Below are 26,583 nucleotides of genomic sequence, written 5' to 3'. Positions count from 1 at the left end.
CGCATTTTATCCTGGCCCGACGCTCATCGTGTCTTGCACTGGAGGAGATCGGCTTCGAGAACGCAAACCGTTCGCTAGAGGGCCTATATTCAATACGAACGAAAAAAAAAAAAAAAACACTTTTTCTCCCTTCCTTTCACAAGAACATAATTTGCTTTACACTACATTGCAAACAACATGATACCCTTATCGATTTTTTGTGGTGACGGGTTACTTAAAGTATTTTCTTGATAACAAGATAGAACTAACTATTTAACATACAATCAAGATTATCTTACACGATTTGACTTAATATTTAGCGCATGTGAGCGCATAGTTTAAGACACAATAAAACTCCTATTCGATTAAGCTGGAATGACTGTAATAATGATTCAATAACGACTTCTGCATTAACGATTCCAAACAAAATTACACGCCTTGCTAGTCTTATAAAGAAACACCCAAATAGTTAAGGTTATATTAGTTAACTACTTGGAAAGATTTCCCATGGTAAACAGAGATCCACCTTAATGTGATGTTATAGGAATATGATAGTGTGAACAAACTATGACATTCAGTTCCAAAATAAGGGAAGTCTGGAAGGTAATGGAAATCTGAAATTGCCAGAAAGTCAATCAGCAATGGTCTTAATCTAATTTGTCTTGTTTGATGTTGGGGAACCAGGCCTAGAACCCTCACGTCCTTCCTCTGGTGTTAGTGGTGATGTCCAGCGCTGATGAACTTCAGGAGTGAAGTTTGTTATTTGAACATGAACAGCCTGGTATTTTTCCATTTTAGGTGGAATTTGTAGTTTCCGAAAAGATACTTCATCCCCAACTCGTGGGACATATTCTCCATCAATGCTAACCAAATAAACAAACTTTGTAAGTATAATGCATTCTATATGTTCTTTAGGAAGGCAACACATACTCTGAAACATGGACAAATATATCATCGCCATCATCTTTCTTGATGAAACCATGGCCCTTTACTCTGCAAAAACTTTTGATTACACCATGTTCAACTGGGTGTTCCAATGCCAGCTCAAGCCTTTAATCACAAATGATTTATCAGATTTCATATTAAAACCAAGCTTAAAATGTGGTTATTAAAATTACATGGATAAGGTTCTTGTCCTTTTAGTGATGATAGGATTCGGAATTAAGGAACTTCTTGATGGTGATTCACTAATCGACCCCAAAGAAGCATTCGGAGACCGGGCGGGGGACAGTATTTCTTTGGGCAGAGACATATTCAAAGCATAAAACTGAAAATATAGAAAAAATACTTAGTAATTAGGTCTCGACTGTAAATCACGACCTTCGAACATGAGGCCAAATACAAACAAGACTTACAAGCTAACCGAACTAACTGGACAATAACAGCACGCTATCAAACGCGAACAAAACGACGGTGGGAAAAAGATGACAAGATATCGATGAATTCTTTTATTATTCCAGTGAATTGCCGTATCTGCTCACTAGATGGTGTTTGAAACTTTCATTTTGAATGCTTAGCCGCTTTTGTCAGGAAGTGGGTACTTCATGGCTTAGCTACCCTAAAAGCTAGGATTGTTGAAGGCAGGCAAAAGGATATAAGGAAAGTTAGGGGGAATATGGGTTCGATTTTATCCGCGTTCCTACCCTCGATCTTATCTCTGGTCTCCACCAGCCTCATTCCTGAGAACATAATTTTATGCAAAAAAAATTGCTTTCCCCTAGCCTGCCATGTCTTAGCACTTGCAAAATTTCGTAGCAGAAGGATCGTCTTATTGATTTTCCATTTCTACTGCATTGCTAAAAGAATCAATCGTCCTGAACGCATTATTTTGTTGTGTACCTTTATTCTCGTGGATTTCTGAATACGGAAACAGATATAAATTAAACGAAAAGTTGAATTGCTCAAGAACAATATGTATGCTACCGTGCTAGTTGCATTAGGAGTCATTACCGGTACGAATAATAATGGAACTAAAACGTGAACGATCCTGCCCCGATTGAGTTATCAGATGAAGAAATTGTGCGAAAGCAACCAGCGAGGTATGAGGCGAATAAAATTGTGGTACCGAATAGTACGCGTATAGTATAAACATAATTCTTTTTTCAATTGGAGTTGGCTCTCTGTACTAGGTCACTGTCAAAAATAAACTGCGGAAACTTCAATGTGTGTGCAATTGAATGCAGACAGAACATGAACTGATGGGAAGGGGCGGTACCTTACGTTAAAGTCGGTCACATAGTTGACCTGCTTTTTTGAGCAACTCCGAATGACGAATCGGGCTTCTTTGTATTGACTCCTACTTGGAAATAAATAAGCAACAGCTAGAAAACAAAACCTACTACACCGAGACAGCCTATAGACAGAGAATGAGGGCGACATGGTGGTAAGACAGGTCCAACTATAATTAGACTCAGAAGAAGATAGTGGTCAGGGAAAATGTTTCCGGAGTCACTAGTCCAACTTTGTTGAGGATCACAGGAAGTTCGCTCCGTAGAAGACTCCGAATCGCTCATCTCAGTTTACTTCACCCATCTTTGTTTTTGAAGCCGGGAATCCAAAAGGTTAGAAAATATACACGTATTATACTTACTTCGTTGTTAGTGGTTTTCACCTATTCAGATTAAATTAATTTTTAATATTAGAGTTAAGTGTTGTATTACCGGATTTCGTAGCGTGGGCTGAATGCTATAGTACTTATAGTAGCCTATGTCTTTCTCTTGCGGATACACTGGACTTCTAATCGCAAAAGCGCAACAATAGCACCCCGCGAGTAGGCAATGCATTCAAAGCGATTTAGCCGCCTGATTGAAAAATCATCTACCAATAAATAGTACGATCAGTACTAGTAAAAAGCCTTGCCAGCTTTGTCTAAATGTCCAATAAAAGGATTGCTGGATTAGCAGTGTGAATAAGGATCGAACGCTGGCAGTGAAAACCTTGTGTGCTTTGCTGTAACTTTGCGGCAAGACAGTCAACGCTAAAAATAGAATGGGAAGAAGGCTGGTACTGTTTGCATTCCTGACCGATTGTGTATACGCTCTGGTGTCTCCACCAACACGGCTAAAAGAGGTGCAGGTCTGTTTTTAAACATAGCTTGTTAGATGTCTGATGGTGTTTTGATTGACACCCCCTACAAGGCACGGTTGACTAGTTAACATGCTTGACATTATTTGTACCGGAAACATCCAGTTGTTATTTGAAGCCAACTAAATTTGATTTGATTATTTAAGACTAGATAACACAATGTCGGAGAAACCTACCGTAAGAGTTGGCTCCAACTGGAAACGACCACCGACGAAAGTCTATGACTACAACTATGACGTCGGTCAACAATACTACCAGCCAATGATAAGACATTTGGACAAAAAGAGCGCGGGCGTATCGTCTGACATGCCCGGACCTAAAACGTTTGCAGAAAGATTAGTAGAGGACCCCCTTTATGGCAGATCCAAGCCAGTCAATTACAGGTAAGAGTGAAGTTACCTTAAACATCCTAGAGGATTTTCATATAATACGAAAACTTTTAATTTCCACGCAGGTCATCAGACTACTCACCATCTGTCCCTCGTCGTGGAGGAGACGATGGTTCGTCCACCAGGAGACCAACCGGAGATCCGTTTAAAGACTATTCTGGTGATGATGGTGAAGGTAACTAATACTGAATGATGACAATGGGAACGAGTTGTTACTCACGTTTGTGGCTTTGCTAAACTGACACTCTAGACGATTTTCTAGGACGCCATCGTTCACGTCTAAATTTGCCATCGGTATCCGATCAGATACTGGAAAGTGCAGGAATGAAAACGAAGGACAGCTTCTTCGATGACGCCTTGGCAGAGATTAAAAGCAAACGTCGACCAATCGCCACCGATGTTGACGATCTTACCAAAGACTCATTCTTCTCAAAAGTAATGATTTTCAAATCTTAATCACTTCCATTAATATCGCAATGCCAAAAGCTATGAGAGCACCTTAAATGCACAAATAAAAGTAGAAAATTGCATAAAGCTTTTTATCGTACATAAACGGACGATTTAGAAACTTACCAGTGTTTTTATATTTGTTTAGGATATGGCTGAGCGCAGTTCAAGCATTCAAGATTCGCTCACCAAGCGCCGCAATATGCTGCGAGACTTAGACGAAGAGCTTGAGAAAATCGACAGCGGGCTTGAGAAGTACGCTTCAAATCGTGCCAGAGGTTCAGCTCTAGAAGATTTGGCATTGACCTCTTCAATGAATTCTCAACTTTCATCTTCCACTTCATCGTCAGTCAATGTCAAGAAACGTAGTGTAAGAACCACCATGACTTCAGAAACCAGCAGCTATTAGAAACGATTTAATATGATGCGAAGGAAGAATGAAAAACCAACTGAGTGGATGATTTCAGCAACGAAAAACTTGGTTTTTTTGCCTTCATAGAAAGATCTTTTGTAAGACGGGCGTGACATGGCATGAAGAGCACATATCCTTTCAAAGGAATGCGCATCACATTTGTTACGTCTCCAATGAATTCGCAGTATTTACCGTACCCTGACGCTATGTTTATATCCACCCGATGTAGCTACGTAGAACCTAGGATTGGCAGTTACCATAAATCAGATTCAACCAAACAAGTCAAAGTTGCAGATATACTTGCGAATAGAAAAGTTGTTGCAGCACTCCGCACAGATCAGATCGTGTAATGTAAGTATAGTAGAAACACGCGGTTTTCTTGGATGTTTGTAGTCTGCTACTCTATTAAGAATGTGATGGTTAGGTGTGGCAGACCATGCTTGAATCGGCTAGAGTCGAAGGGGAGCAATCTTCTACCAAACTAAGTTAAAGAATGGTTTTTTATGATGCCTCTGTCTCTCTCTTGTTCAGTTAACTTTCTAAACCCATAACACCCATGTGTCCTCCATGTGTAAAAGCTTTATGTGTTTTGAAATATACAGCCCAATCAGGAATCTCAAATCTTGGATAGAATTCATTGTTATTGTTATATTGGTGATCAGCATTGGCACTAAATTATCCATCATTACCAACTGAATCAAAAATCTTTTAACGATGAGGTTACTTACCAAATCATGGAGATTGCTATTGTAGTTATAGAAATGTTCCGCACTACTCTTGGTTCCACAAAACTGGGATATGCTACAGGGATGCAGTACATACTCAGATAGAACTTCTGTAAAACGCATGTGAGAAACAACAAACAATGAAAACTAATCCTGTAGTAGAGCTAATTACAAGAATACATATTTTTTTATGAACATAAAACTATGAGATTCCTTTTTATGTCAATAAAAAAAAATTTATATATTGTTTCCACCTGTTCATCTTGTCCACCTGTTCATGTCCTACTGTTATGACACTACCATTTCATTGCGTCGGATGCCGAAGCGAATTCAATCCATTGGAGCTATAATTCCAATTTTACATTCCAAGTTCAAGTTTCCCAATGGGACTGGTCATCGTCCATCTCCAAATTCGTAACTGTCAGTAACTGTTTTGGCTGGAACCTGAAACTTGGGACTCCATCATTCGTTTAAAACCGAAGCAAAACCAAAGAATTTTGTAGATCGAAGCAGACGACGACAGCCTATTTGTTTTTGTATTGAAGAAAGGAATTGCTGAATGGAGCACAAAGGCCAGCGTCGTCCATAAGGACTGCCCTTGGGATATTTTCAATCAGAAGGTTGGCGCTAGGAAGGGGTACGATGCTAAATAAATCGAAAAAGCCAAGCGAAGCCAAAAATCACTTGAAAGATAGACATAGGTAAAGGCTATTGGCTCGCTGACAAAGAATACTGGAGAAGGAATCCATTTTGGAAAGAAAGTGAAACCATATAGTAAGATGGAAGACCTCCCCTTGTTGTTGGAACAACATCCAGTAGTCACAAGTTGGGTGGTTGGTTTAGAGGGAGGTATGATAAAAAAAAACCAAGAACTCCTGAGTGAGGCCAAGACAGCCGGGGAAAATAGCATGAGCCCATATTTGTTGCTTGAGCCGTAGCACTGTGGTTTATTTCTCTTGCTGGTGAGGGTGAGTGTTTGATAAGGGACGAGAAGGCAGTCGTTGTTCTACCACTAGACTCTAAAGAAGGTGCTTGCCGGGCTCCTACTGGCGCTTCACGACCGGATTATTGCATAATTACTAACGAGCTTCCTTGATAAGGTCCGTGCTCATTTTTCGTTTATCTTTTGCTTCTTTCCCCCATGCCTTTCTATCTCGAAAGAAATTCTACCAGAATGTTTGCTTTTCTGCTTTCTTTCACAAAGACTTTTTTTCTCATTGTCTCTTTTCGAATTTGAGATTTCGATGTTTGTTCGATTAGAGATGTTGTTTTAAAGAAAAAGACAATGGTTGTTTGAAGGGAAGGCAAAAACCAACGGCTAATGACAACCTCATCGCAATTGGCATTTTGTGGTATAGAAAAGGATGTCGTACGAGATGCCTGATCTGGAAGGTGGTGACACTTTCGTTCCTCTGGAGGAAGGCGACGCCTCGGCGGTTGCACAGGAAACGGAAATTAACGCTGCAGAAGCTGGTTCAGTTCCTCCCGCGGAAATTCAGCCCAATATCCCCGTTGAAGTTGAAAAACGTAAAAAGCGCGTATCTTTACATTGGAAAAGACCAAAATCCCATCTCTACGAATACAACTATGGTGCGTAAATCATTATTACAGCACTAGTTTTCATGCAAAATTAATTTGATTTCGCTAAATAATTATTGTGTTTTCTTGCAGATTACGGCTCGAATTATTACAAGGTAAGAACAAACAAACGCAATTTTCAAATGTAATGAGTTTGGTGTCGCTTGTAGTGTCACAACGCAGTAGCTTCTACCACAAATACCTTGATATACCAATTAACTACCAATTCCAAACGATGTCATACTTACTATTTGTTGTTATGTAGGGAATGATTGATTATTTGGACGAGCGAAGCAGCGGCTGCAAGCCGTCACCACCAAAGGCCCTTAATTGGGCAGAGCGTGCTTTGAAGACGTACTCTGAGAAACGTGAAGCTGCCGCCCGTAACAAGGACAAAGATCAGGACGCACAACTGCTTCACAGCATCCGAAACACTGTCAATAGCTATACAGTTCATGCTAGGACTTACACTCGTAAAGTGACCGCCAGTCTAACTTATTAAAAAAGAAAAAGATTAATTAAGGCGCAGGCTGATAGTCAACGGCGAATCATTATTCTTATTCGGAATACTCTACTCGTCGTGCCCTCCTTGTTCTATAATTTATCTCTACTGTTTCTCCCAGTTTTCTAATGCTTGTTTCTTTCCTTTTCCCCTTGATAGTCAACCATGTGTACCTTCTGTTCACATTCAACAACGACAAAACAATACCTTGATTTTGTGAACGTGTATCGCTATTGGCAAATCAAACAGAAATTGATAGTTTGACTACCGTTTCCGGATTTTTCATTTCAATTTTAGTTTAGAAATTTTTTTGTTTGAAATCTGCATTCTAGTTCAGTGCAAAAGGTGGTATTGATATACGTGCGGTAAATTTTCGCCTAGTATCAAGTGCATGTTGTTGGAAGGAGACCATACAACTGACCCATTCTTCAAGTCACGGGTAACAGGGAAGTCTTATCGACGATCTCGATGTGTATTTTTGTCCGAAATTTGCGGCCATGCCAAAACACTTGCCCTATGCGTCTGCAAGTCCAAATCATGCCAAGGAACAAGGGACCTGGCGCAAATGCCGAAGCGATGGTTTTCGTTACACAAAAGCAAAAAAAAAAAACATTTTTTTTCGGCATATAATTAACGCTGTTACAAAAATTCCTGCGTAGACTCAACATAGAGTCACCAATCAACTCGCCTGTCCTTAACCTACAAAACATATATTCGTAGTGTACTGTACTTTTCTCGTACGATTTGGTCGTTCAAAAAGATAATAAAATATGTAAAAGTTCAGGCGCACGATAAACTCTAAATATTTCATTTCCTTCGAATTGCAATTCAGGTCAAAGTAACATATAAGGCGTAGTTTTAGACGTTGAAGGGCAGTGTTCTAGTTGCACGTTGGTCAAAAGCTTTAGAAAAATAAGTATGTATTTCTCCCACGTTTTATTGGGATTTGTCCCATCTGGCAAGTAACTTGGAGACGCTGCAGCTAATGCGCTATTTCGACTTCTGTTATGTCCTTGGTACAAAAATGACCACCACGTTGCAACAATAGGAATGCGGCTTGTTACTTTTTGTTTAGCTTAGGTGTTATAAACAAATCAGAGTTACAGTATAAACAAAAATGTAGTCTCCTGGTTTGCAAATCACAGAAATATCTTGTACGTCTAGATCGGAATAATAACGTCTACTGAAAAGCATCAGCTTAATTTTCGTTTACAGTTATGTGCACGATGACAGGGTCATGCTGTGGAACACAACTTACAGCGGATTAATTGTCATTATAATCGTTCCATTACTGTGGAATAATTGAGTTTCCTAGGTTTGCACGACATCCTTTAATTATAAACCATTTTGAAAGTAAAAAATTAGCCTGACTTATTAAGAGAGCCGCTAACTAGAACGATACATGACAAACAAAAGAGTTGTCGTCTGTTGGATACTTAATCAACGTACGCTCGTAGCGCCAAGGATTCCGAGTATTACCGTGCGGTGTAGCTCAAGTCTAAAGGCTCCCAAGAATCTTCTAAAAATGAACTGTATAGTCTTTTTGCTACATTAGATTTCTATGTCTTTCAACGAAACCAAACAAGACCATTGGATTCTGAAATATTTACTCCCAGGATTTTATTATTAAAACCCAAAGAAATCTTTTTTCATTAAGAAACGCACAAATAAGCTATCATGATGAACTCCCTTCTTATCATATCATCATTGATTGTAATTGAACCAACCTCGCATGAGTGTCTCCCGGCATTCGGTAAGGAATCATTCCAATGAAAGTAGTTAAAGCCCGAGCCTGTTTCCTAATCTGGTCCATAAACTGTTAGAAGAAAATCGATTATTATGTATAGTTATGAGAAGTTTGGCCTATTAAATTTACCTCGTCCGTATCTCCATCATCCCGTCGAGATTGAACGAAACCACGAGGTGCCCTAAATGAGGAAACTAGTTAAATATATCGAAAAACAGAGACATTGGGATCACTACATACTTGGATTGCTTATATTTTTTGTAAAGAATATTCATTGTTGCTAACAAGACATCTGGAATATTTCGCCGGATGTCGTCACTCAGGTTTCGGAAATTTGAAACCCGGGATTCCACTTCATCGGGAGAAAGTGGGATGAGTCGGAGTTTGGCAATTGTCTGCAATGCACGAAAAAATCACTAACAAATACGAAACAGGAAATTACGATTTGGCTACTTACTTCGAATGCTTCGTGATACTTCTCTTCATGATACAGTGAAAAAAAGATTCCGAGATCAAGAAGAAGAAAGAAAGTTGCTGCTATATTAGGTAACAGGGACCCAGATGCTTTCAATCGCTGAGCGAACGCTAAGGCCTTATTCTGCACCCTCCAACTTTCCGACTCAATGGCAGCTGGCTGTGAGATAGAGCCACTCAGGAGCCGACAAAGAAGTTCGATTACTTTTGCATCGTCTTTGGCCAGCTCGTAAAGATGTACGGCATCTTCATGCAACCCTTTAGCCTCTGAATCTCTTGCCACGAGTTCAATGATCTTTTGTGTATCAACCTATTTCGTAAAAAGACAGAGTATCCTTAGTTTCGGTAAACCGGATTACATTACATGATATCTTGGCATGCAAATTTTAAAAAATGTTGTTTACCTGTGTCCCCTTGAAATGGTTCAAAAATCCTTGAGTACGTGTGCCATCTGGCTCTAAGCGACCAAGTAACAAGTCAAAGTTACGTGACTCGAGAACGAGCTCACTGACGCAAGCGGTGAAAAGAGAATCTCCTTTGGAGCCTTTAATTCCTCTGCACAATCATGTAAAACCGAATAGGTTAACAAAAGAAAATTTTGAGCTATTCTGAATAATATTACCTTAAAAAGTAGAAATAGTGAAGAGCCTCCTTAGGATCGGTTGCTTCAAATTTGCGAGTATACAGCATAACAAGACGTGCAATGTTCAGTCGCCTCATAGAAGATTTATCTGAATTTTCCTTTGAAACTAATATAGAAATAGTTTAGCAGTCTAGTGTTAAACCTCGCGTTATTGGGAACTTACGCAGCGGCGATTGAACATTGCTGGGCAGAGCCAAAAACTGACTTTCAAACAACGCAAGGGCGACATGAACTGCGTGGCATCGAAGTCGTTCGATGCGGGAGAAAAAATCAATAGCAGCTTCGAATTGTCCGGTAAGGAAAAGAACTTCAAAGTAGAGGAAAGGTTCCTGGTATGCCTTGAAATGTCGTTCACCTAATAGATCAAACGAATTTACGATAATGTTCATGAATGCCAATAGACGAGTCGGTTACCGTATTCCTCCAAAACAAGTGACTGAAACTGAGAATAAGTCACACGCTCATGCGAAGAGTCGTGCCCAGCAAGTTCGTCTTCTTTTAACTGACAGAGTTTGATCCACAAGTAATCATCCGTCGATTGGGCTACTTCAGTGTGATCATCATTGACATCACAGGCAGCCACGACACAATACGATGCACTGAAATAGAAGTAATGTACATAAAAGAAGGTTTCGATAAAACAAAACAATGTTGAAAAATTTGCCACTACCGTTTATAGGGATCTGTTGATGTGCGAATCATTTTCTTATACATCAATTTAGCATTGGTTTCCATGCTAGGGCTCAGGTTGCGATCACCACTATGAATTAATTCTTCTAGAAGTCTCGTAAACTCTGACACCACAGCTCTATAATCATGTTAAAGAAGGCGAAGCCAATAATTTAAAAACTTATTTTTGTTTGATTAGACGAAAAATACCCTGCTTGTTTAGACGCCTGTAATGCGGCATTTATGTCTCCACAGCGCAGACAGTAAAATATTAGTGGCCAAACAGGCTCTCCATCCACGAAACCATCTTCTAATCCAGTTGTGCGCGAAATTTGACGGGCAGAAACAAAGCTCCGTACAAGAGGTAAAGTACCGGGAATTCCTCCAAGTTTGGCAGCTCCCAGATTACTATATACAGTTTGCCGGATATAGGATTTGTACCTGATAAAATTTACATTTGTCAAGTTAGGCACGGTCGGTTGTTATTACGAATGATTTTCTTGATTACCGATCTTCAAGATAGCGGCGCCCTTGGTTCATAAACGCTTTCTGTATTAGAGCACTTCCTCGCGATTTCAAAATATTGTCTCCGCTAATCTTAACAGGCACATCAACCATCATTCGTACCATGTCCCATATGTCAGATATGTTCTAAAGAATCGAAACAAATTATGATTAACTTAAGATTGATTCGTTAAGACTGTGACTGTGTTACTTGGTCATTGAAAGCCTGAGCAGTTTGCGAAAACTTTTCTGCTAAGCTAGGTTTGATACCACCCTTCAATGTTTGATCGTTATATTCCATTACTGCTTTAACATAAGCCATTTCTTGATGGTCTAAAACACTTCTTGAGGAAATTGGAAGCATCCCTCCTGAAGTCATCTGTTATAAGGCTCATTAAGGTAATCAATCTTAGAATTTAAACTACTGAAATGGGAAAGTACCTCAGCAATTGGAAGAGAAATGTCCAGCAGTTCATCACCAGACTCAGTTAAGGCACTAAGGATCTGTTGCTTTTCTTTCTCCCATTCACTTTTAACTGAATCCCAATACATTTGTTGGGCATGGTTAAAACTCTAAACAGAACATTAACTATTAGTTTTTCGTGTAATTTTTTTCTTTACAAAAGATTTACCATTCGGCGAGTCTCTTCGATTACAGCTAATATAGCATTTTCACGTTCATTTTTTAAAAAGCCTTTAATATCTGTTTCTCGGATTGGTTCCAGTGGTTCAAAATTTGAAATTGTGCTCAAAACATCTAACTTGTGTGCTACTCGAGGAAGATCTAATCCAACAGACCCCAACAATGCAGCCCTGTGAATGGTGTGTAAGTTAGCAAAAACCTAAGCCATTTTGTAATTTGATTTCCTTACCCTTGATTTTCTTGCCCACCACTTTGAGATGTCCTTATCCATAGTTGGTTGCTAGCCTCCATAATTTGCCGCAAGTTCCTTTCAACTCGAGGAAGTTCCCCAAGGCTCCCATCATCAAGCTGAGATGCTAGCTGTTCAGCTGCCTGGACTAACGAGGACAGTTCTTCATCATCCATTTTGATAGTCTATCAAAACAATTTTTGCTATTAAAAAGACGTCCAGAACGGGAAAGAAGAGTATCGATTGATTGAAGGGAAAAGAAGAGAAGTTTAGCAAAGAACTTCAAATACGAGTAAGCCAAGCAGACAAACTGTTCTCTTTCAAAATGTCATGCGGCCCGCGTTGCCGATTGAGCCAACGGTGACCGGCGCCGTTGCCGTAGCAACTTCTTCACAATTCGAAAAACAAAAACACTCATTATCAATATGTCCTTGTTTAAATCGCGAGATTGGTGGAATACAAAATGCGGAATCGACGAAACGTTCGGTGCCTTTCATATGTGTATTGCCAGTTACGAGAACACAGCTAATGGTACCGTAAAACAGATAATAATAGTAGGTAGTTTGCAGGGCTATCTACGAATTTATGATCCAAAAGCTCCATCATCGCCAGAGACTTCATGTTTGGCGGATTTGCAACTGGAAACGCAACTAGCTTTACCTGTATTAGCCGTTCTTTCAGGACGATTCAACAAGTAAAAGGAGATCTCGCCTTTTTGCAGCAACAAAGACTAATAATTTCATTTTGTATTTATTACAGTACTGAGGGGCTGCACGTCGCAGTACTACATCCGATGCACTTACGAATCCTTCGCATTGTCATCAACGAAAACATCGAACTGAATTCTCACTGCACTGTGGATTTTATGTACGAGCATCGGCTACCTTTGCATGGATACACACTAATTGCGGGGCCATCAAACGTGGTACATTTTACTTTCAGTATTTTGCATTTGGATTGCTTCACTTGTACATAATTTAAATTTTGTTTAGCTCTGCGTGCAATCCTTGGCGGAAGGAATGCTAATGTTTTTTGAGAACGAGAGGGTTGGTGTAAGTTGCAAGTTACCTACTCTTCATCTCCTTCCGTCGCCTATATGTTACGTGCCGTCAACTGAAAGCTTTATTGTTACCGACTCGTCATGGAATCTTCAGAGTTACAGGTGGCTAAACTTAGAATTCAAAGAATATTAAAGGCTAGATTTAGCCTAACATAAGTTCTACTTTTTAGCTACCAATCCTTAGCAAACTCGACGATAGAACAGCAATCATCAAGGACACCATGCGCGTCGAATAAACTTCTATTTAATTGGGAATTTGAATTGGGCGAACCGGCGATAGATATTCAGAATCTCGGTTCCTACATCGTGATTTTAGGTGAAAGGCATCTCTATTGCTTGAAGGATAGCGATGGAACTATTATATGGGTTAGGAAATTGGACTATCACCCGATGTGCTTCACTCTATTGACTCCACGTTCGTAATGATCTTCTTCCACAAGTTCCTCGTTGAAATCTTCTTTTTTTCCTTTTTAGCGGACTTCGTGGATGATGTAGTGATTTTAGTGTGCACGGATGCAAGTACTTTAGTTGTCTATAAAGACAACATTGTGGAATGGAACTGCAAGTTGCCCACAACACCTTTAGTTATTAAAATAGCAAATTTTCAGGTGCAATTAACAGATTGAATCTTCTTAACTTTCTTTTCTTTACCTTTATCTAATTGTTCTTTTAGTCCATAAAAGGATTGATAGTTACTCTTACTGATCTTGGCCAATTGAACATCGTGTACATGGGAACACAACAAGTTGAATACAGCTTTCTTCAAGCTCCTCAGCGACCTATTAACTATGAACGTGGGATGAAGGAAGTCCAGCAACTGAAAAAATCCCTTCGTGCAGGGCACTTGAAAGAATGTATATTAATATTTAAATGTTTCTAGCGAGATGTAATCCTTTAACAGCCTACTTTTTTATTCCAGTAAATCCGAAAGAAAAAGAAAAAGAAATAGAACTCAATCTGAATCTTGATGCCCAAACGTGCTCCGAGTACTTGGAAACGCAACACTTAGCTGAGGCAATCAAGGGAAATCTAACAATTGCCATGCCAAAAAACCAAAATGCTAATATACGAGTGTTTTTTACTTGCGATTCGTTAATCGTTGCTACACCATCTGAAACTTGCCTTCAGCTCGACGGTAATTAAAAGATTAAAAGCATGATATGCACTTTCATAATTTTTTACTTACATGGAAGGCGAAGGACAAGCTGCGTTACCAATGATGTTCCATGCTGTTCCCTCTAAATGCGAAATGGTTGCTTCGCTACATGTTGAAGTTTCTGTCGTCACTGTTTTGGCTGGAGCTTCATCGATGACTCGACAATTCATCTTACCACTGCAACTTGTTATGAAGCTGTCGGTGCCAGTCCGTGAAGCCCGTGTTAAGGTAACATTGTCAGCAAACCAGCCAGCTGCCAGTTTGGCTCAATTATTTCAAGGTATACAATTCTATACATCTTCCATAATTCTTAGATTAATTATATTCTAATCACAGATTTTACACTCGACGAATCTGCGTCTAATCTGATTGCTTTAAAACATTTCAATGGCACGGTGGTCTCTATTCTGGTGTCGAAAACTACAAACAAGTACAGGTTGCAATCAGATAGTTTGGCTGCATTAGCCCTACTAGTCGATGAGTTGCAAAGACGTTTACATCTTTACTTTTCGGCATCGACAAATCTACAAATGAATTTAGATTCGCCCTTACCCGTGCAGGAAACCTGGAATCAGATTGAAACACACTACTCAAACTACGTCGAGTTGAAAAAAGAAACGGTATACATATTAACAAGATTAAGTTGTAAAATTAGCAGAACCAACACTGATGTTTCAGATTAAACTTGGCCAAGCAACCCGTCAATTTCAGATCATTCAGCGAGTGTTCCACAACAAAATTCTGACTACCAAAACAGTTGGACTCACGGAAGGCATTTTTGCTGCCGTACAGTTAGCTCATGAACACGTAACGCTTTCTATCCAACAAGTCGAGCGTTTTCAAGAGGTATCACTTAAAGAACTATACACATCTCATAAATTACATCAAAATTAGATTGGATTGGCTTTACCTGATGACAGGACTTCAAGAATGCCACACAAATGCTGGGAGGTTCTCTGAAATGTTTGCTGACTTTACTCAAAGTGGAGAAAAACAGCAGTGACAAACAAAGAAGTGTCAGGTTACTCGAAAAAGCTCTGCTTCCTGTCGAACAACTGGATTTTGATCAAGTAAAAATGGAATTAGATATGTGCAATTAGTTTGCCATTCTTCCTAACGCATAAATTTGATTGTTTTCAGTCGTGGCAGCAAATTGTGGAAAGTAAACTGAATTACCTCGTCAGACAAAGATCCCTTCCAGCAGCGCCAACAACAACAGCTACAGTTACAAGCTCCGACAAAGAATTCAATTTAACCAACTTAAAAAAAATATTCTTTCAAGCTCTTGATAACTTAAAAAAAGAGTCTCAGTCGTGAATAGCACAAGTCGAATACAGCAGTCTACTGATTTACTGTGCACCATTTCTTCATCGGTGTTTCGACGTTGTCAACAATTCTCTTTTTTTTTTTACATGTCTGCAATCATTTATTAGCATTTTTTTTTCTCAATTCATTTTAAAGCCAATGAAATACCAATTATCACAAATATGCTTGGCTGCTACGTTCAAAGTGGGATAGACTTGACGACCAAGACTTCGTACTCGTTGTGGCAGATCTCCTCACCGCCATAGGAACACAAACAAATTCCACGTGATGGATGTACCTTAATAGAGGATCAGCTTAATATCATGGTACTACATCAGTTATAAATGGTAAATTTAAATTACCAATCCAATAGAAGTGGCTCCTTCGTGCATGACTCTTCCAACATAAACGGGTTCCTTATCCGTAGAGAATCCGCCTTGAAGAGCACCAAATGGAATATGTCCATCACCAGCGGAAACCCAGATGAGTTCACAGCATTTGTTGCGTACTAATACCTATATTTTTAAAATTAAGACGTAACTGCTATTAGACTAATTTCCCTGTTGCACGTAATAAGTATGAAAGATACCTGAAACTTTGATGATCCGCACTCTTGACCGTCGTGAGCCGCATAACAACAGTTATGCGAGGGGACTATTTTACCAGGTAAAAGAGTCCCATCTTTCTTGAGTCGACCGACATAAATCTTCTCTCCGGACGAATCCACACCGCCGATAACAGCCCTCATTGGCAGTCTTCCATCTTTCATGTCCAACCAAACTCCTGGTCGACGAAAGAACGGCTTCTTACCTCCTAGAATGAATGGGTTATTTAAAATCAAGATGGAATTAAAGAATTAAGTATGTTGTCCTATGCATACTTTGCCGGATTTTTTCAGCGTCCTCCTCTTCCGAAGACGACGAGGAGGAAGACGAAGATTGCTCCTCTGAGATGGGAAACGAATCGTAAGGAAGAGAAACATCATTTTCACAAATGTGACGTACCGTCGTCAAAGATCCAAGCACCAGCTGATCCCCATCCGGTGGAGAAAGCGAAATGAGTCACTTTGAATGGCTCTTCAGTATTTTCCCAACTGAGGAAAGGCTCTTCGTCTCCCTCTCTTCCAACTTGAATAAGGTTGTTTCTGAAGCGAACCCAGAAGCGTCGATACTCTTCGCAGCAAACAATATCCGGCGTAGGTTCTTCGGCCTTATCGGGCCGGCTTTGATTCAGACGAATGGCAGATTTTTGGTTAGCCCATCCACCAATAAAAATCTCGACCATGGGCGTAGTAATTTCCTCGCTACTGAGTAATGCAATGTGAGCGTCATTTTTACATTTCACGTCGAACGTAAGCGTTTCACGCCCTTGACCCTTTCCTTTGATTGGCCGGATCACGTATTCCTTGTCGTCATCGGTGAATATTTCTGGAAAAAAAAAACGATTAGACTATTGATTGATCTATAAAAATCAATAACTTTACTGTGGTTTTCATAGTATAGAAAATATATAGAACAGTGTTATTACCAGTCATTGCACTACGGTTGACACCCAACAAAATATGGAACAGCAACGGTGAACACGCAGAAATAGAAGGCTGTACCTACCGATGGAACTTTCTCACCCGTAATAATAATAGAACCCAAATCGCTGCTCCGACGAGAGAAACGACTTGCTACACGTTGCCACACAGCAACTTACGAGCGGCTGAATCTCGAAATAAAGTTTGTTCTTTTTCATTTCCAGCTGTGATTTAACCCAATGGCAAATAAAGGACATAAAAGATCAAATAGTAAAGTAGAGTAAGGTCGTGTATATTACAAAAAATTAGATGGATGAATGTTTTTTTTTTTAATTGCAATTACAGCACCTGAACTGAAGAATGAAAACACATGGCCCTAAAAAAAAACATGGTCAAGCCACTACAAATGCTCTCTGCAAATCAACGACAATGAAGCCTTCCATCTTGGCTATGACTATATCATAAACGCTATTGCTTGATCTCTGTAATATTTTGAAGAAAAAGGAAGGAGGCACCGTTAGATTCGATACACTCAAGGCTCGCGAGTTTGTACTATATCTCCATCCTTGACGGTAATAAGCCTCTGTAAAATTTCCATCTCCGTAGTTTAGTTGTTTAAATAATTGGGACGAAGAAATCCAATATGTCACGGGCAGGCCTTGGTGTTCTTTTATACGCCTTCTAATTGCAACTGACGTCTAAGAAAAGTGGTTCACTGATTGTGTTTTGTGCCAGGCTGTTAAAAGTAAAGATTAAAAAAGAAATCGGGTAAGTATGGCACAAGGTTAAAATCGTACAGAAAACGGAAAAAAACTATTACCTGTATTTGAATTCTTTTGGTTCCTGACAAGAAAGTGAGAGGTTCATTTTCGTCATCACTCGCTTTCGAGTCCCCATAATCTTTTTTCCGATAGCTGGTCATCTCGGTACCACTATAAAATTCAAGGTAAAATACTTTTAAGGTAGATTTCATCTTAAACCTGAATTTCAGAGAAAGAAATAAGTACTCTTGAAATGTAGACTTGCTGTGATTGACGTGAAGCCATGCGCCTGATCTTGCCACTTCGTCACTAATGTTGACTTTCGAGCTGTTTTTGGGCAATGCCGAATAACTTTGTCCTTTGCCATTAACAATCGATTTGGTTCCAGACTTTGGATAAAGCAAAGACATTTGTAAATATATTTTAATATTCAACTTTTACTTTCACTTGATACTTACTTCCACTTGCGGTGGGTTCTTACTCCTGCGGAATGGTGGGATAACCGAGTCCAAAACGTGCAACTCTTCTCTGGTAAAGACAAAGTCCAAGGCTTTTCGGATAAAGATCATAATCACCAACTAAAAACGAATAGAATAGGTGGAAATCGTTGAGTTATGTCGATATACAGAATATGTTCGCTAATAAATAACTTGCCATCAGTGGGAAAGAAATGGAAATCGTTTCGTTGGTCTTGACAACCCACAGAACGGCGAAGCAAACCAACTGGATGGCCGTGTACATGTGAACGCGCTTCAGTGGCACTTTCCTCAGGTAGTTGAAGTCTGGTTGGTACTTGGCGGGCATAAAAACGATGCGCAGACGATCGAAGAAGTGCATCTCGGATAATGGAGCCGTTCCCATGTAGAGAAAGACGCCGTATAGGACGGGCATTGGAATGAATTTGAGGATTGGTGTCATGAAGACGGACAAACCAACCAGTAAAAAGATGACCAAATGTGTGACGCGTTGCTCTCTGAAAACGTTTATCGTTTCAAAATAAGTTGATTGCGTTATGCAAAATAAACAAACGAAAATAGGTAAACATTTCCTTACCGAACACCAAGGAAGACGGGCTTTTCGCCGGGGGCAGCTGTTTCTGATTCTTGTTTCAACGAGTTGACGTGGTTAATGCAAATAACGGTACCGGCGACGTGCCACGGGAGACCCATCAAGCCCATCAAAGCCGTTAGAATAGCCAAAACGAACAAGTCCAAATGATAGCCGCATCCTTTCTGTAGTCACAAAATAATTTTGAAATCCCATTAAAAACAGAAACCTTTTGAATTGTGAAATCGTACTGTCATGGACGAGTCATGCGCTACGTGACAAAAACTTTCACGAAATCTCACCTTTAGTTTGTTCTCCTTGCGGTTGACGATGACGGCCGTAATTTGCTGGTCAAGGAAAAGGAGAATGGTGGCAAGAGCAGCTGGCAGCATGGCACCCGGAATGATCCACCAAGGGTTATCCGGATGGATGGGATTGATAATCCAGCCACGTCCGGACCAAGTGGGCTTGAAATCACTGGGCACCTGATTAATCATTATGGTCATCGAAGGCTACTTTGGAGAATTAAATAAAATGATTTTTTACGTAAAGTTTCGGAGTTTGAACACCAGCGTAGAAATCCAAACCAGTCATCGAGCAAATGGCAATAAAAACAGCGAAATCACTAATCATACAGCGGACCTTTTTTTTTTCGTAAAGGAAAAATGTTTTTCTTTAGTAAAATAGGAAAGAATGTCGAATTGAGGACGTGCTGATGTACTTTGTAAGGGAAGTAGAGTGTGTGTTTCATTCCTTTCAAGGTGACGCAGACGCTGTAGGTGAAAACGGACAAGAGGATGGACATCAGAAAAACATTGGGGTACCATTGTTTTGGGAAACAATCTTCACCCATCAAAGTGCCATTCCACATCTTCAACACAAGGTTCATTAGTATTCATTCAACAAATATGATCATTCTCTAAGTGAAAAATGTGTTTCTAAAAATACCTCCGTGCAACTGTTAGTTGGCAATCCCGTCCAATTGTAAGGACCCATTTCACCTTGGGCATACGACAGGGTATCATTGCTCGGATAACAATAACAGTCCGTGGCATTCACCTTGGGTTCAGGAGGGAAAAGTGGATATTCTATTCCAATGTATATGATTTTCTCAATCGCCTGCGTAGTTTAAAATTCCCCGTTAAAAAAAGAAATGAACGTTGAACGCCAAGCACGAACCGCTTACCTTATACACGTAGATGGTAGCGATAAGGAGAGCAAAGTTCTCCTCGGTGAAACGTGTGATGAAGGCCACCCAAGCCGAAATTTCAAAAGCGCAAAGAGTGATCATAAAAACGCCCATCCAGACACCCACCCATGCGCGGAGTGAAAGGTAGTCGTAGCCATTTTTACTTCAAGAGATAATCACAAGATATGGTTAAGGTTAAAAAAGAAAATTCCTCGACTGTCAAGGGAAAAAATGGAAGAATGTTACCTGCAGAAACTGTAGAGAATACCTTCGAAAACCAGGACAGGGCCAGTGGCATTCAACAGGGCGAGGGGCTGTCCGGCAAACAGGGAATAGATTCTGGAATTTAAGGGTAAACAAATAAATTTTTTCCTCCCACCAGAAAGTCACATAGAATTTTAAATAGTGAAAGTAAAAAGAATTTTGTTTTTACATTCCACAAATGCATCCAGCGCAGAGGGATTCAAGCGCAGCCAGTCGGTTCTCAGTCGCATCTCCCAGCAGTCCACCAAAGGTGATAATCGGTGACAAGGAAGCAAAGTATAAGAAGGTGATTGATGCGATACTCTGGACGGCGAAAGCATCGGTAAAATCTGACTTGTAACTAATGTCACGAACACGTCATTAATATCTGAACCACGTAACGTTTAAATAAGGTTGCCTACAATGGAAGTTTGCGCTTCACGTCGTCGATCAAGCCACCAAAGAAACGTCCGGTACGGACGAGGCCTTGACTTTCCAAAATTTTTAGTTCCTCCAAAGCAGGGTCTTCCTTCTCTTCTGGTAGCTTATCGGGATTCTTTCGCGGCTCCTGGGAAGGCACATTGTTCGGGGGTTCGATACGAATAGATGGATCCCATTCACCGGGCGGCAAGATGGTGACAGCATCCATAAATTCATCGATGCCGGCCAAGAGATGGTCGCGATTCTTTGCACGGTACGCAACGGCATTGAAAACTTCATCGGACATCAAGGTGGCCACAACTCGGCCTACCTCACGGTAATCCTCCAATTGCCCCTGAAAAGAAAAAAAAACGTGTCATGCTATATGTTTATGAACTTAACTTAATTCCCAAGATTGCGAAATTAGTGTTATAAACTACGTCAATCGACTGAACATATCAGAGAGCGGAGTAATATCTTTTAAATAAATCATTTGTGTAAAACCCAATGATCCTTGATATACGATTTCAAGATTACGCGAGGCAGTAACCGGATGGTACAATATCCGATCAGGGCAGCGGGTATATTTCATCAAGGCAGCGAGCCTTGAACCCTCGCTAGTTAGGTTCCATTGGGCCAACTATTTCTTTGTTTTTACGTACACTAAAAATTTTTTGCGCCATGTTACTTAGATTAATATCACGACTGGATTATAGTCTACAATAAATATAAATATGGATTTTTTTTAAAGGTTTAGCCTTATCCATCACTGGCCTTATCGGCGCGTCGTGACCAGCAAGCGAAAGAGTGTATCGCATTCCGTGATTCAGGTCATTAAAAAAACAAACTGGATTTCTCTTTTGCTGTTGGTTTCACGTAGGGATTTGACCAATTATTCAAATACGTAGCACCTAGTTATCTAGAACTGATACCTTGGGCCCGAGAAGTAGAAAAAAGAAACGCGATGGCAGTGGGACCTCGGCGAAATCACCGAGAATAGTGGCCTTGGAAAGTCTGACGAAAGCTGTAACGGGCGCCTCCAGAAAATCCACTTCACCCACTAGGACGTTGTTTACCTCTGCTCCGGGCGGAATCTTCTTCATGAACGGTGAATTGCCCTTCAAAAATAAAGTGATGGAACCATAAAAATCAAACAAAATGTGTGCCATAAACGTCAAGTGCGGTGGGTCAGGAAGAGACCCTCTCTCGTCCCACTAAACATGTTTAGTTTAAAGGAAATGCATACGTACTTTTGCGGCATTCGCGGCGTTTGTCATGGACGGAGCGCTGGGTAGAGCTAGGCCGACTTTCGAACGTGATTCGGTTAGATCTAGACAAAAAAGAAACGTGAATAGCCGTGTGGGTAAATACGTACTCGTTCATTCCGCTTTTCAAAGAAGATATAAAGGAAATTTGAACGTAAATAATAATAGCAATTCACGTACAAACGAAAAACGGATGTACTGGCCTAATCTACATTTCCTTAGGAAAGATGACTTAGTGGTAAACCTACTTTTTGCGGAACTGTTGCGGCTTTTCTCGCTCATCAAGAGTGGCGCGGATTTTTGGACCTCGTAAAGATGTCGATGAGGACAGCTCATGACTTCCATCATCTACAACGAAACATAAATTAATGTTTACTAACATTTCGTATCACATTGATTGGCAAGGTATAATATACTTGGTTCTTCTGATCGGCCGTCAGCTGATGAGTGGAGCAGACTTTGTCGACAATGACCTTAATCACTTCCTCGACAGTTGTGGCTTCAGCTTCCAGCATTAAAGTTCCGTTTAGCAAAGCGCTACGAAATTCGAAGAGCGCGTGAAGTGACAAAGTGCCAACGAACGGCTTGGTCCATCGGTTGCCACCGTCTTCCACATCCTCCTCAAACTTGATCCAGCTATAATTTTGTAAATTTACATTTAGGTCATCCAGTTCAATGTATTATCAAGCGAACCAATTTACCGAGCAACTTCTTTCCATTCGCCATCAGTACCGTCTTCACTTTTGAACTCCTCCATTTCGGAGAAGATGGGACGCGGCTCATTTTGACCTGGTTTGTCCGCATCCTCACCCAAGATAAATCGAACTCGCATACTCGGCGGCAAATCTGAAATTTAGAAAGTTTGGTAAGTTTGAACTAAACAAAAAGTAATTAGATCAATTATTTCTTACCTTGCATCGCCTCCGACCTCCTGTTGCGGAAAGATCGCCTTTTAACTCCAGGAGAAGGGCTCAAAACTCTTGCTCCCGTATCACCTAAAACGGAAAAGGGAAAATACACAAATGAAAAAACAATGTCGAGAATTCGAAATTACAGAATAGGGATTACCTTCATTAAGAAGAATGCCGGGTGGCTCTTGGTTATTAGACGCCATGGATAAAACTTAACGGGGCTCTTACTTTCTTGTAAGAGGGCTTTCTTTTTCTCGTGGCAAGGTGGACGTTCCGGACGAAACTGAAGGTAAGCAGGTCGGAGACAGTCGCATTTGACCACCTCTGGCACAGACGGCTTCTCCAAACATAACCTCCTCCTATACGTGCGAGGCTAGGCGTTTTCGTTGTGTTGGGAGAAACGGGTTTGGGAAGGAGAGAGGAGGCGCGGCTTCCGAATCATAACAAACACTTGGACAAACATTTTTTTTTTATCTAACACACACACATACACGCATGTTGGTCGTTGTGATGATGTGAATTGGAAATTTGGTCGCCTTGTTTACTGCTTGACCATATCCAAGTCTCAATATATCTAGTTGTTTGTTTTCGTTTCGACACTTATCCAAAAGAATGAAACTGTAATACGAAGGCAATAGCTTAACGGATTAAGTTTATTTTATGGTTACACTCCACAATAAATTGTCGAAACTTGACGCGCAGATTAACGAGATGCGGCGAATTTAGACAAGCTCAATCGACAGCCACGGTGGACATTAAAAAAAAAATGGCAGTATGCAAATGAAATAAGGACATTGCGGAAAGAAATCATTGGGCAGACTAGGAAGATATAAGGAAGAGCTTTTAATAAACGAAGAGAGATCGGTTGAATGTTGATACTGGTTGAAACCAGCTAGATTATGACGAAGTCTAGCAGACAGGTATATACCTACTCCACCGCCCAGGGAGCTCTTTTTCTCAACTCTCTTAGAAAAGTCTACGGTCAAAGTGATAAAATACCAAGAATGGTATTATGCAAGGTGCCATCCCGATAGGAGATAAGACGCTCCTATCGGAAGAATCCCGACGTGATTGACGGTGACTACTAGAATGTTACCTGAACAACAAGAAAACAGCCGACGTGATGTGTATTCTTTAAAGAGCTGAAAAACAAATCAATAATCAAAAGGGGCACTTGGATTGTTAATCAGTTTTCTTTACAACACAGCCACTACGTCTTTTTTACCTCATATCCAAGGTCGCAACTAGGAATAGAATTTTTTAAAATGTATTTTTCTAGTCATTTATTATTATCTAAATCGGAGGCCGCTTAAACTCAAGTATTCGGTAATTTTCCAGTCGAAATGCAGCAGCGTCTAAGCATGAATCCACTCAAATGTCATTTGAGTGTGTTTTCCTCGTTCTGTTTTTCATGCCATATTTAACGAAACGCACCTAACCGGCCAATAAATTTACCAGGAATTAATCTACTTATACGACCTGCTGGTGAAACGCGTTGCGACCGAATTTGATTTCAATTTTACCCATTTTCAATGATTCACGGTCGCCCTCTCGTCAGACACCTTTCCCCTGCCAACGCAGCCCACGCAACAGGTCACCTACTTCTTCTTGTTCTCATTCGGCCCATGACGCCGTTCATGGAACTGGCGTTAGCATTATTTTGCCTCAACACGGTGTGCGTTTTATACATACGTGGAGTTGGATCAAAGTTTCCATCGGAGAAAGGACTCCGTACTTGGATAGAGTGGCACACACTGACAGAAAGCCGCTGGGTCTTTCTGGTTTCTTGTCTTCTCGGTAAGATCACGAAAACCCGAAATTTAAAGAAAGGAAAACGAAAATTTAAAAAGGGAAAAAGAAAGAAGAAAAAATCCCCTTAAGGGTGGATGGTACATGATGGTACAGGCGGGCAGTGGCTGTTTGAGTATGGACGCAGGAAAAACCAACAGTATAAAGACCGTACGGGAGAAAGAGCGCTGTACACAGCTGACGTCAAAACTTTGATACAACATTTCACTCTATAAAAAGGCGCATTTTATAATTTGAACAAAAAGCCATCTACCGCGCACTGATGGACGTATACTACGTGACAAGATTGTCCGTTTTTTCACTGGTAGGACAGCGGTTTTATATTAAAAACACGTCCAAACATAAAAAAACCTTTCAAAAAATTTAAATTATGAAAATGGTGCGGGAGATTAGGGAGGCAAGGAGTAGCCATTATTCAATCGGACATAAATTCCATTAGGTAAAAATTGAGGTCAGTTGCAGCTAAGTAAGAGAAAACCAAAAATAAACGAGTCGCGATAGTGTAGCAAAAAAAGGTGGCCGATTTACGTCTAGGGCAGTGAGACATTTCAATGTCATTAAGGATCGAGAATGGGTCATGAACGTACAGTACGAGAGAAACGAAAGGGCGTGGTATCGACAAAAAACCGTTTAACATGTGTCCCTCTGAATGGCCGCTATGACAAGAAAAGAAAAACACAAGAGAAAAGGCACGTAAGCCGGTACGATTTGGCCGCAGGTAAGGTGTCAATAAAAAAAAGTAGCATACGTTCGTTGGCTAGCGCAGTCCGCCTACATGAACTAGTTGACCATGATGAGAATAAAACTCGAAAAGCTATCGATGAAAAATTCGTAAACGCGAAAGTAACCTCATTATTTTCCAGTGAAATAACCTACATTTCTTACATTTCTCCACGAAACTCAGAATTCTTGTCGTCGACACGGCGCCACTTGTTAATTAATGAATTTTTTTTTTATTCATTTATTTTTGCTTGTTTGTTTTCTAAATTTCTAGTTACTTCTTAACAGGTGGTTGAATAGTGTTAATAATGGTAACGTGATCAGTTTTAACTAGTGACGTCAATCCGTGGTTGCAGTTGGAATAAATTAACGGGACGGTCATCGCATGTCAATCGACATTTTCACATCGAATTAAATGACATTTTGGTAGGACAAAAATAATTTTCACTTTGATTCTCACGTACGTTTGCCAGGATTTTCATATTCTGCCAGTCGTTTAGCTATTGGGCTTGCCAACCTTTTTATAATAAAAAATCCTGACTATTCTCGAAACGTTAGTTATTTTTCGCTTCTACCGCTCTCACACCGGTTTGGTGAGAGTAATGTCAGGAATATTGTCGGGTTCTCTTTTCAGCATTTGATCATTTGGCGAGGACTGGAAAATCTGAAATCAATATGCGTGGCTGTGGATGAATTTATTGCATCATTTCGTCGCAAATCTTACCCAACTGCCTATTAAAAATTGGAAAAAAAAACGGATCGAGAAAGGAAAACTTGTCGGCGCAATAGCATTTTCGAAATACGGCGACTTGGATTCAAGGAAAATAAAAGTACAAAAATGACAATGAATCCGTTACATCCCTCGGCCATTGACTGGCAACTGCCGTACCATCTCTTATGGCCGATTTCCTCTACGGGACACGGAAGTTTAGGTTTTTCCAGCTCAGCAAAGTGACACGTAACGTAACGCTCAAGGGGCTGATGTTGCAACACTCAGCGGATTTTTAAATAAACGATGGCGCTGAGGAAAGGGGAAAACCAACTAGAAAGTCTTCTTTCTTACAACCGCGAAAGGTTAACAGGGCACATCAATTTGACTGCTTCAGACATCTTTATTGCTTTATGTTTAACTATAAACCTCACTTGTGAT

General features: G+C 40.3%; 6 protein-coding genes and 1 long non-coding RNA gene across 7 annotated transcripts; 2 read left to right on the top strand and 5 right to left on the bottom strand.

Moving 5' to 3' along the window:
* Positions 1–344: 344 nt before the first annotated feature.
* Positions 345–1,484, bottom strand: LOC116931408 (cold shock domain-containing protein CG9705). The gene is made up of 4 exons (XM_032939001.2): positions 1,335–1,484; positions 1,098–1,246; positions 910–1,029; positions 345–842 (listed from the first exon to the last, which is right to left on the bottom strand). Exons 2-4 carry the CDS (start codon positions 1,229–1,231, stop codon positions 632–634), a joined length of 465 nt encoding a protein of 154 aa, XP_032794892.1. The 5' UTR covers positions 1,232–1,246; positions 1,335–1,484; the 3' UTR covers positions 345–631.
* Positions 1,485–2,630: 1,146 nt separating this feature from the next.
* Positions 2,631–5,830, bottom strand: LOC123475455. The gene is made up of 5 exons (XR_006650565.1): positions 5,291–5,830; positions 5,040–5,146; positions 4,026–4,981; positions 2,916–3,950; positions 2,631–2,847 (listed from the first exon to the last, which is right to left on the bottom strand). It is a non-coding gene; the product is annotated as an uncharacterized LOC123475455 (long non-coding RNA).
* A 144-nt stretch (positions 5,831–5,974) lies between these two features.
* LOC116931376 (flightin) lies at positions 5,975–7,380 on the top strand. Its single transcript, XM_032938945.2, has 4 exons — positions 5,975–6,136; positions 6,395–6,626; positions 6,708–6,730; positions 6,880–7,380. Exons 2-4 carry the CDS (start codon positions 6,401–6,403, stop codon positions 7,114–7,116), a joined length of 486 nt encoding a protein of 161 aa, XP_032794836.1. The 5' UTR covers positions 5,975–6,136; positions 6,395–6,400; the 3' UTR covers positions 7,117–7,380.
* Positions 7,381–8,711: 1,331 nt separating this feature from the next.
* Positions 8,712–12,353, bottom strand: LOC116931077 (nuclear pore complex protein Nup93). The gene is made up of 15 exons (XM_032938577.2): positions 12,026–12,353; positions 11,786–11,966; positions 11,595–11,726; positions 11,365–11,532; positions 11,158–11,300; positions 10,860–11,090; positions 10,651–10,788; positions 10,395–10,579; positions 10,144–10,335; positions 9,960–10,086; positions 9,742–9,892; positions 9,321–9,647; positions 9,104–9,258; positions 8,993–9,044; positions 8,712–8,932 (listed from the first exon to the last, which is right to left on the bottom strand). The coding sequence occupies exons 1-15, from the start codon at positions 12,199–12,201 to the stop codon at positions 8,813–8,815; spliced, it is 2,478 nt and encodes an 825-aa protein (XP_032794468.2). The 5' UTR covers positions 12,202–12,353; the 3' UTR covers positions 8,712–8,812.
* Positions 12,354–13,507: 1,154 nt separating this feature from the next.
* Positions 13,508–15,590, top strand: LOC116931160 (protein PTHB1). Its single transcript, XM_032938695.2, has 8 exons — positions 13,508–13,693; positions 13,759–13,939; positions 14,005–14,220; positions 14,279–14,521; positions 14,578–14,861; positions 14,920–15,087; positions 15,162–15,311; positions 15,382–15,590. The coding sequence occupies exons 1-8, from the start codon at positions 13,508–13,510 to the stop codon at positions 15,556–15,558; spliced, it is 1,605 nt and encodes a 534-aa protein (XP_032794586.2). The 3' UTR covers positions 15,559–15,590.
* Positions 15,591–15,640: 50 nt separating this feature from the next.
* Positions 15,641–17,226, bottom strand: LOC116931242. The gene is made up of 6 exons (XM_032938811.2): positions 17,074–17,226; positions 16,551–16,973; positions 16,427–16,492; positions 16,136–16,359; positions 15,909–16,061; positions 15,641–15,844 (listed from the first exon to the last, which is right to left on the bottom strand). Exons 1-6 carry the CDS (start codon positions 17,078–17,080, stop codon positions 15,746–15,748), a joined length of 972 nt encoding a protein of 323 aa, XP_032794702.2. The 5' UTR covers positions 17,081–17,226; the 3' UTR covers positions 15,641–15,745.
* Positions 17,227–17,339: 113 nt separating this feature from the next.
* LOC116931069 (sodium bicarbonate cotransporter 3) lies at positions 17,340–23,249 on the bottom strand. The gene is made up of 21 exons (XM_032938566.2): positions 23,062–23,249; positions 22,905–22,988; positions 22,695–22,839; positions 22,410–22,629; positions 22,242–22,341; positions 21,979–22,058; positions 21,661–21,846; positions 20,731–21,083; positions 20,499–20,669; positions 20,312–20,404; positions 20,063–20,228; positions 19,825–19,995; positions 19,598–19,747; positions 19,423–19,518; positions 19,179–19,361; positions 18,883–19,061; positions 18,484–18,802; positions 18,288–18,407; positions 18,076–18,218; positions 17,889–18,000; positions 17,340–17,804 (listed from the first exon to the last, which is right to left on the bottom strand). Exons 1-21 carry the CDS (start codon positions 23,105–23,107, stop codon positions 17,781–17,783), a joined length of 3,141 nt encoding a protein of 1,046 aa, XP_032794457.2. The 5' UTR covers positions 23,108–23,249; the 3' UTR covers positions 17,340–17,780.
* Between the last annotated feature and the right edge of the window lie 3,334 nt (positions 23,250–26,583).

The sequence above is a fragment of the Daphnia magna genome, linkage group LG1, assembly GCF_020631705.1.
Source record: "Daphnia magna isolate NIES linkage group LG1, ASM2063170v1.1, whole genome shotgun sequence".
Classification (NCBI taxonomy): domain Eukaryota; kingdom Metazoa; phylum Arthropoda; class Branchiopoda; order Diplostraca; family Daphniidae; genus Daphnia; species Daphnia magna.
Note: the sequence above shows the minus strand (reverse complement) of the source record. Positions and strands in the feature narration are given on the sequence as shown.